Source organism: Akebia trifoliata, chromosome 5 (genome assembly GCF_017979445.1).
Source record: "Akebia trifoliata isolate Shusen 1 chromosome 5, ASM1797944v1, whole genome shotgun sequence".
Classification (NCBI taxonomy): Eukaryota; Viridiplantae; Streptophyta; class Magnoliopsida; order Ranunculales; family Lardizabalaceae; genus Akebia; species Akebia trifoliata.
This window is the reverse complement of record NC_141379.1, coordinates 11,641,887-11,652,050: the sequence shown is the minus strand read 5'-3', so window position 1 is coordinate 11,652,050 and position 10,164 is coordinate 11,641,887. Positions and strand designations below refer to the sequence as shown.

The window sequence follows — 10,164 nt, the reverse complement described above, 5'->3', positions numbered from 1 at the left end:
ATGATGGACGAACCACATTGTATTACTGCCAGACGTGCAAAGCTGAACAAGAGTATTAAGTTACTTAAGGAATCCAAAGAAGTTGTATGGAAAGGATGCAAGCCCATCAACCACCCTGCAGATCCCAACCACAGCCTCATCTTCCTCCCTTACCTATCTAGATGGAAAATTCAATTGCGATGCATGTGGACAACAAGGTGATGGCTTCTGCTACCATTGCAGCCCTTGCAAGCTTGACACTCACATGCAATATGCTTTCACACCATTTTCACTCAATCACACATCCCACCTTCACCCTCTCAACCTCGCCTTCTGCCCTGCTAACCAAACCAAAACCTTCTCCTGCAATATATGCCAAACACTCGGGTCAAACCACTGGCTGTATCGATGCAACATATGTCAATTTGATGCCCACCTAGGTTATGTGACGGTCAAGCCCATTATACCAGGTATGAAGCAGACTTTACCATCATAGAATTGTTGTGTTAGACGCCATGGGCAGATAGCTCTGCTGCACTTTTAGCTTGTATTGCTTGAGGAACTCATCATCACCATCATCAGATGTTTCATTAGCAGAGTTCATAGGAGTTGCTTCTTTCATGTTATCAAAATTGAGTTTATTTTCATGGAAGTACTTCATTAGCCGCATGTATCTGTAAAAACGAACCAGATTAAAAATCATCACTCATCAACCTCTCATAGATTTGTAAATGATGCTAATAATAGTATAAATGACCTTAATGGAGATACCATAGAGCTTTTTCTTCATCACGATTTGTCTACCCATTTTTTAGAAAGAAGAATCTTCACAATTGCCTGGACAGAGAGACGCCCCGTAAGACCCCTACCCATACCAAAATAAAAGCCACCACCTTTTTCAAACCACTGGAGTTAACAGAGGTTTGTTCAGAAAGTGAGCCTGGTTGGTCAATGTGTGGGTCACGTCCAATGCTGATGATCACGTAAATAGCAGAGAAGCATTACATTGCTAATGGCAGCGGAAGGTGCCCCATAATTCTGTAAAGCGTAAATAGAAACTTTGTGAGCATTAACACTAAATCAGGACGAGAGGATGAAGAGAGATTAATAAAATCTTATATAATCTTATAATTTGCATGGGATTAATAATTTTAGAAATTGGGGTGTGATAAGTAAAAAGGTGCCAATAGACATACCAATCATGTAAATGGGATACTTTTCATCATTCACATCTCCAAGAAGCGAAAGGAAATCAGCTTTAGAATGTTTTGATAATTGAGCTGTTCTTCTTTGCCTGCTTATGGAGTTCTTGTCTTGTTTAAGATTTGGTAGAGAGATGAATGTACCATTTTCATGAATATAGACAGGAGGATTTCCATAATAGTTTTTGAAGTATTCAAGCAAACTTCGCATTCCAAATGGATTGTAGGGTACATCAATCGGCAAGGTATGATCTGAGGGTTCTCCATTTTGATAAACTGTAAAATGGTTCAAAAACATGGGTTGAAGTTGCAAATCTTTTCTCAGTCGGATTCTTAAGAGAACAACTCTTAATGGAAGGAAAAATAATACCTGAATATGTAACACCCATGTCGTGGAAGAAATCAGAAGGTTCAATCTTTGAAATATCATGTTAATTTGCTACATAAAGTGTGTAGTAGTGATTTATGCCGATGAAGTCGAAAGACCTTTTTAGTAGTTCAGATTCATGTTTGGTGAAAGATGGGATCCTTGAGCCAACTTTCTCCTTCATGATCTCAGGGTAGTCTCCAAAAACAAGGGGATTGGCCATCCTGCAAATTTTTTGGTTCTAATCAAACTAAGCAATCTAATTTATGGTATATATCAAGATATAATTGTAGACCAAATTGAACAAACTAAAAAGATAAATATACATGGGTTCTACATATGAGTCAAGAGATGGTTTTGGTGAAGATGAGTTTCTCACCATGGTCACCCTCCCAAAAAATCATCTCTTTTGTCAATTTCTAAGCAAATTGAATTTGGGGTCCAATTTGCGAACCTCTTTTGATGATGATAAAAATGTTGTTATGCTGATTTTTTTTCTTTTTAAATGACAAGGAGAGAGAAAAATATGCATATATAAGCATGTAATTTTGTGCACTATTCTCATAAGGATCTATAGGACCACATGGAGATGATACTAGGAATGACTTTTGGTGAAGATGATCTCTTTTGTTAGAAATGTTTACTATAGTACCAGGACTTACTAAATAATACAATACAAATATACAATCGGTTGTACCAGTCTTCCTGATGTTTTTGTTTATGTATATAAATACAAATGTACATCCCCATAAATATATACAGTTGTGTATCTCGAGGAAAAGAATCTATGATTCTAGCACATGCCACATCAGGGGCCGTATGGAGTTGTGTGTCAGAAAATCATTATTCTATAAATACACTTAGGTCCATAGATTTGAAATCACTTACCAACCAATAAGGAAATCATTAGCTCTTTGTGTTGCTTCAACATCTTCCCTTGAGTTTGTCATAGAGGTGCACCAAAAAACATAGATATTCAAGCCTATAAAACCATTCTGCTTGGCCTGTATGATATATTTTATTCATCACATCTTTTTTATTTTCCGTTGTAAAGTCAAACCTCAGATAAAACCACAAAAGCAATAAAAATAAAAGAACACTATAAAACGTACACAAAATTTAAATGGTTCGGCAGTGTACCTATGTCCATGGATGAGATGAGAGTGATTCATTAACTCTAAGAAAGAAATTATAGGTCTAGGTTTCTCCCTATCTATCTATTTGATTTCAATTTTGTAGACGAGTTATGTACATTATATATAACCCAAATCAAAATAAAAGAATTGTTCTTGGTTTTGACTTGAACCTCGTAAAGTCTACAATACTTTACTAGTGAACAGGACATCAATGGTGATCAATCACCAACTAGGCAAAAGATATTCAAAATAATAAAGTATATATGGTCAAGATCAAGAAATGGGATATTACTTTTGACAAGATCTCCAAGGTAGGGGCCAATCAACTTTGCCCTAAATACAAACCAAAGAACTCACTTGATATTTTTCTCTGTACACATTGGCAGCTAATGAGTGTGCTAGAAAACTATGATGCATTCCTATGTAGGGGTCCACAAAGTCATTGCCAGGCCTGCAGCCGAGATAGCCAACCCGACGCGGGCAAATCGAAGGTGGAAATGTTGGGTCGCCAATGGTTGATAAAAACATAGCATTGGGCTCATTGATAGTGGTCCAGTAGGTGACCCTGTCACCAAACTCTCTAAAACACACATCTGTATATTCTGTAAAATCCCCACTGAACCAGAAAACAAACCCAACCCATGTCACATGAAATCTGATGTGCAAATAATATAAGAGATGCTACAAAGGAAAGGGTGTAAAATTACATTATTTTGGGGCTCAGCCATCCTCCATATTCATCTTCAAGTATTTGAGGGAGGTCCAAGGGGAAGATAGTAACATGTGGTTCAACTTGTTTAAGATTTGGGGGAGGTCCATATTAGCTTGCTTACTGTTCCAAGAATCATCCATATTAGCTTGCTTAATATAACTAAATAAATATTTCAGGTTCACATTTAGCAATAATGTGTATTGAAATTCCCTAGCAGCCAAAATCCAGATTGTTCAAACAAAGAGTAATCATTTGAGTGGAGGAACAAAGGCTACGAAAGATCAATGGAATAACCAGTAAAGGCCATTGCTAGCACAACTATGAAAATGCTCAAACATGAATGAGGGATATCTATACATAAACATAAAGGTATCCTGAACGTGAGAACCATCTTACCGGATGCCTACTTAACCCTACAAAAGTTACCTAATGTGATACACCAGAGGAATCGCTAAACGGTTGAAGTTTGGATGAGATGATCATTGAGACTTTGAAAAGCTGAACAACATTGTTCAGACAAAACAAGTTGCCAAACCCAAGAATTGCGAAAAGGAATAGATGCTGATTTTCAGGTTTTTTAACAAATTAAATTTGCAAGGTTATCCAACAACAATATAAGAAACTGTAAAAGAATACACAAACTAGGGGTCCTACTTTGTGTAATTTGCTTCATTCAAAATATGCTAATAGTTCTAACTATTACAGAGATACTTTTCTTTTCTTTTTTCTTGATAAGTACTGCAACAACCTTTTAAGTACAGGCTACTTTTCTATCCTTGATCTCCATCCAATGTTCTCTGTATGCTTGCATAGTAACTGTAGATGCACGAAATTGCTCTACACTTTCCTTCTCTCTAAGCTCGGGCGGACCTGCAAATCAGCCCACTCCGACGATCAAGTTAGACAAATTGATCAGAGTAATTTTTAAGAGAAGAAGAATACGAACCCCTTTTACCCATAGTTTTCTTCCTTATATAGGCGATTATCTGGTTCGATTTCTGTGCCATCCTTTGAAGTGACCTTGGACAGTTAGCTCACTCCCTGACATGTCAGCTGCAGGAGTTGTTGCAACTGCCCTGCCACCTCTGTGATGACGTGAGCTGTGAATGCTGTCAGTCCACTGTCGCATATGTCAGATCCGTACAACCGACCTATGCTGCCTCCAACCGACCTATGTTACCTACCGGTGGCTAAGGTCCGAGCTCAATCATTTATTCGCACCCGAGGAGCTCAATCTGTCGGGCTTACTTTCCGTCAATCCGAGATTTGGAGATACTCCCGAACTCAAACTCATGCCACGTGTCCTATCCCAGAATTTTCCCCCACAATACCCCCTCTCGAGGATTCGGGCGAATTGCTCGGGTGCTCGAGAATATCAATAAGAAATTAGTGAGCTGACGCGTGGCAACCTCCCATTGGATCTCAGCTAGGATTAATGATTTCTTTATGGCTAACCGTTGTCTAGCCTTTTCGTTTCTCGAGAACGGCGATCGGTTGGGCTGGCCTCGTAGGGTGTGTCATGCCTGTTGGTTTTTACGGCGCCATTATTACGGAAACTACACGTGGCGTCCCAAGAATGGCTCGATTCGCGTGATATGGGGCGAACGGTCTTATCGGATCTCTCATTATTTAATGCCCCATCATAATCCATCTGAGAAACCCCGTCCGTTGATCTTGAGCGCACATCTCGAGGCCCATTTGGTCTATAAATGTCCCATCCATTTCTCATTTTTACTTCCACTCTCATTTGCCCTGCCGTTACGCTGTCCATTTGTGCCTCCTTGCGCGTTCCCTGCTTTCGTCAGTGCCTCCGCCGCGCCCTCGCTGTGCCATTCAGTCACCTGCCGCCCAGCGACCGGACGTTTCACGGTTTCTTCGAAGAGTAAGGTAACGAAATCGAGGCCTCTCCCCTCTCCTCTGTCACTCCTTTTCTTCTTCAAAAAATGGCCAAGGGGAAATCTCATTCCCCTGTTCGCCCTCCGTTGGGCGCTGTCCGGGATGCTTTCAGCATCCCCAGCGGTGTGGGTCTATCTTATGTAGATGAGACCCTCGTCCAGCGTGAGTGTTCCTCAGGTGCCACTGTGGTGCACTGGGGACAGCTGAAGGCCGGCCTCCGAGTTCCTTTCAGCAAGCTAACTCGTGAGGTGCTGAACTTCTACAGGAGGGCTCTCGGCCAAATGAGCGGGAACTTCTTCCGTCTAATTCAGGCCTTCGAGCTAATGAATGATAGACTGGAGGAAGGCCTGCAGCTCGGCCTTTCGGATATTAGGGCACAATTTGTCCTTAAAAAATTTCTGAACATGCCGGGATTCTTCTATCTTTCAAAGAGGAGAGGGAAGTCGTCCTTGATTGAGCTTCCTGACTCGGACAAGGACTGGTTTTTATTTCCAATCCGACTCTCCGGTCAGTGGGAAGGTGCTTCCGGGGATGAGCTTCCCCTTCTGTTATATCACTCATTCAACCCCCATGGTGAGTGTTTCTCAGTCTTCTCTTTTATTTTTCTGTTGCTATTTTTTGTGTATACTGATTTTTCGTTGTTTCATTTTGCGCAGACCCGACTAAAGATAAGTTCCTTGGTGAGTTCGTGGTGATCACCCATCTTTTCTCCAACACCGATCTCTACAACCACGCCACTGCTTTCCTTCCACCCAACGTCCGTCCATCAGATATGGCGTTGCAGTCCAAACGTCCTCCACCAATAATAGGCTCCAACTCCGAAGAGGAAGTGGCGGAGGTCCTCCCAGCCCATCCCATCCAATCCTCTGGGGTGGGCCGTGCTGCTAGGGAGGACGAGGAGGAAGAGGAAGACCACCAGCCTCTCCTTAAGAGGTTGAGGAGGGGACCCCGGTCCTCGGCTCCAACGCTCCAACTGCCTCCTCCTGTTGCCGAGGGGGCGGTCCAGCCAGCCGAGGTATCTCAGGCATCCTCGGCCACCTCAGCGCAGAGGGGAGGCCTGCCCCCACCTTCCCCCTGGGTGGTACAGCCATCAGTCAGGGGAAGGCCAGTGTCGGATAAGGACTCTGCCTTATCCGATCCGGCCGTGGCTAGGGCGACCTTCGACGCGTCCGCGCTTCCGCGGGACGTTGAGAAGGTGCGAAGGAGTTTTGTCGGTGACTCGGCAAAATTCTCGAATGAAGCGTTCCGAGCTCTGGCTATGGTAAGTCTCTTGCTTTTTGTTTTTGACTTGATACTATTTTCCTGCGTTTGCGTTTGTGTCTTTCTAATGCTTTTCTCTTTCTTTCTACTAGGCCCAGCATGCCATGGCTAAACTCGTTGAGGCTAGCGATACCTCCGCGCGAGACCTCAAATCCGCGGAGGGTCGCATTCTCCAGCTCCAGGCTGAGAGGGATGCCGCCGCGGCCAATTCCCAAAAGCTCTAATCAAGCCTGGATAGCGCGTTATCCGAGCTTGAGCAAAATAAGGACCGACTCGCTCTTGCGGAGGGGAAGATCTCTTCTTTGGAAGAGTTGGTGAAGGCCAAAGAAGTGGAGCAAGAGAGAGCCCTCCAGGATCAGTTCAACTCCCTTCAAGCACAACTTGACTCTTCGGAGGAGGCTTGGGAGAAAGCCTATAACAAAGTGAAGGCGAAGCTAAAGAAGGCCGAGGAGGCGGCGAAGAAACTTGAAGTTGTCCCAGCCGTTATTCCCGAGCCTGTTACTGAAGATTTGGCAGAAACGGCCGAAGATCAAACCCCCAATGACGCAGATGCCGATCTCGGGGCGAACGTCTAGATTTTTCTCTTCTCTTTTTGTAATCTTGCTTTCCCTTCTTTTTTGAATTTTGGAATGTAAAGGTCACTTTTACATAAATAAAACTGCTTTTCGAACTCCCCGTGTTACCTGTCCTTCTTTGCTCATTTCTCTTTTGCTTTCGTATGGGTGTGTGCCGTAAGAGAATCCTTGGATAGCTACCCTTACCTTGACATATATCGTGGGGCTCGGCGCTCGTTGGAGGCCGAGAACTTGCCTTAACTAATGCCTTGACCAGGACTTGGCCCCCTGGGGAGGGGCCAACGCACTTACCTTCCAAACCAACTCCTCAGTTGGGCTCGGTTCCTATGGAGGGGCCGAGGCTTTCCCTTAGTCCAACTCCTCAGTTGGGCTTGGTCCCCGCGGTGGAACCAAGGCTTTTCCTTCGAACCAACTCCTCAGTTGGGCTCGGCTCCTGTGGAGGGGCCGAGACTTTCCCTTAGTCCAACTCCTCAGTTGGGCTTGGTCTCCGTGGTGGGACCAAGGCTTTTCCTTCGAACCAACTCCTCAGTTGGGCTCGGCTCCTGTGGAGGGGCCGAGGCTTTCCCTTAGTCCAACTCCTCAGTTGGGCTTGGTCCACGTGGTGGGACCAAGGCTTTTCTTTCGAACCAACTCCTCAGTTGGGCTCGGCTCCTGTGGAGGGGCCGAGGCTTTCCCTTAACTAGAAAGTGTAGAGGCAAACACGACTTTATTGATAATATTTTCTTAAATTGAATACATTCCATGGTGATTGAACCTCCTCCCCTGCCGGCGTCTCCAGGTAGTACACACATGTATCCCCGACTTTGCGCACGATGTACGGTCCTTCCCAGTTACAGCCGAGCTTTCCACTATTGACTTCCTTGGTGTTAGAAAATACTTTTTGTAATACCATATCGCCGACTTTGAACTCCCTATGACGTACCTTCCGGTCATAAGACCTCTTCAACACCTGCTGGTACCGTGCCAATCTCTCTATGACCCTTTCCCGTGTCTCATCCAACCAATCCAAATTCCGAGCCACCATTTCATCATTGAACTCTGTCTCAGCCACTTGCGTCCTCGTAGTAGGAACCTATACTTCGGTTGGGATAACAGCTTCCGTTCCATAGGCTAGCGCGAACGGAGTGGAACCTGTTGCTCTTCTTGCCGTGGTTCGGTACGCCCATAGGACGCTGTGTAGCTCGTCTACCCATCTTCCCTTATGTTCCGCTAGCTTCTTCTTCAAGTTCGCGAGGATTGTCTTGTTTGATGCTTCAGCTTGGCCATTTCCTTGTGGATATCTGGGTGATGACTGCTGTGATCAGATTCTGTATTCCTTGAAGTACGATTGCACACGGTTGCCCTTGAACTGCGTGCCATTGTCAGAGATCAACGCGTAAGGGATCCCAAAGCGCGTTATGATGTGCTCCCAAGTGAATTTGATGACTTCCTCTTCCCTAATCCAAGTGAGGGGGACAGCTTCCACCCATTTAATAAAATAGTCTGTAGCTACTAGGATGAACAGCTTACCCCCCTTTCCCCGAGGTAGAGGTCCAACAATGTCCATACCCCATATCGAGAACGGCCAGGGTGATTTCATGGGATGGAGCTCGCTGGCTGGCTGCAGATGCATGAGGGCATGTTTTTGGCATTGGTCCTTACATACTTCTTACAGTCTTCCTGCATTCTAGGCTAAAAATAGCCCTGACTGATAACCTTATTGGCGAGCGACCGTCCTCCCAAATGATTGCCGCAAATTCCCTCGTGGATCTCCACCATTACGAGATCGGACTCTTCTTTAGTAAGGCATTTGAGAAGTGGTCCCCCGAAGGACATCCTATACAGTTCCTCCCCAACAAGAGTATATTTCCCGACCTGCCGAAGCAATTTTCTGGCTTCACCCTTGTCTGCTGGCAGAACCTTTGAGTAGAGATACCGCGTGAATTCTTCTATCCATCCCGAGGTTTTTCCAGCATGCGTGCACTCCCTTTCTTCGTGTTCGATGCTTGCTTTAGGCAGGTATTCCACCGGTAAAGACCGTCCTTCCGTCTCTCCTAGCATCGAGGCAATGTAAGCCAACGAATCCGCATGCCTGTTCTCATCCCTTGGTATCTGGCATATCTCCACCTAGTCGAACTTCTTAATCTCCCGCTTAACTGAGACTAGATATTTTGCCATGCGTTCATCCTTTGCTTCAAATTTCCCGTTGCACTGGTTCGCTATAAGTTGGAAATCGGTACATAGCTTCACCCGGTTGATTTTCAACTCGCTTGCCATTCTCAGCCCATGGATGACTGCCTCGTACTCAGCTTCATTATTTGATGCCCCATATCCGAGCTTGATTACCTTTTCCAATCTATCGTTGCTCGATGTTACAATTACTATTCCCACCCCCGAGCCTGAGTAATTCGACGACCCGTCGACGAAAATTCTCCATCCTGCCTGCTTGTCCCACAGCTCCACCTCTTCCATCCCTTCGTTTTCGTTCTCCAACTCTTCCCAATTCGGATCCTCAACCGGGAAATCCGCAAGGAAATCTGCCAATACCTGTCCCTTTATTGCTGTCCGGGACTCGAATTGTAAGTCATATTCGCCGAGGATCATAGCCCACCTCTCCATCCTCCTCGACTTTTCGGATCTGTGCATTATCTCTTTCAACGGGGTGTCCGTCACAACTCGAATGCAATGTGAAAGGAAGTAAGGTCTGAGCTTGTGTGCTGAGTAGACGAGTGACAACCCCACCTTTTTCGTCCTGGTGTACTTCATCTCCGATAGACCCAACGTTTTGCTGACATAGTAGATGGGGTATTCCCGTCCCATATCGACTTTAAATATAACCGAGCTTACTGATGACGAACTAGTTGCCAGGTAAATTCCCAACTCCTCTCCCTCCTCCGGAGAGCTAAGGATCGGTGGCTGCTCCAAATACCTCTTCAGATCGTTGAACGCTGCCTCACATTCCACACCCCAGGCGAAATTCTTCTCCTTTTGCAACAACGTGAAGAGCGGGCGGTATCGATCGGATACCCTGGAGATAAACCTATTCAGCGCAGCTATT

The 10,164-nt window shown here is 45.0% G+C and overlaps 1 protein-coding gene across 1 annotated transcript; it reads right to left on the bottom strand.

Moving 5' to 3' along the window:
• Positions 1-469: 469 nt before the first annotated feature.
• On the bottom strand, positions 470-5,167 carry LOC147401482 (putative beta-glucosidase 2). The gene is made up of 6 exons (XM_086441691.1): positions 4,920-5,167; positions 3,042-3,300; positions 2,437-2,552; positions 1,622-1,772; positions 1,196-1,551; positions 470-653 (listed from the first exon to the last, which is right to left on the bottom strand). The coding sequence occupies exons 1-6, from the start codon at positions 5,165-5,167 to the stop codon at positions 470-472; spliced, it is 1,314 nt and encodes a 437-aa protein (XP_086297817.1).
• Positions 5,168-10,164: the final 4,997 nt, after the last annotated feature.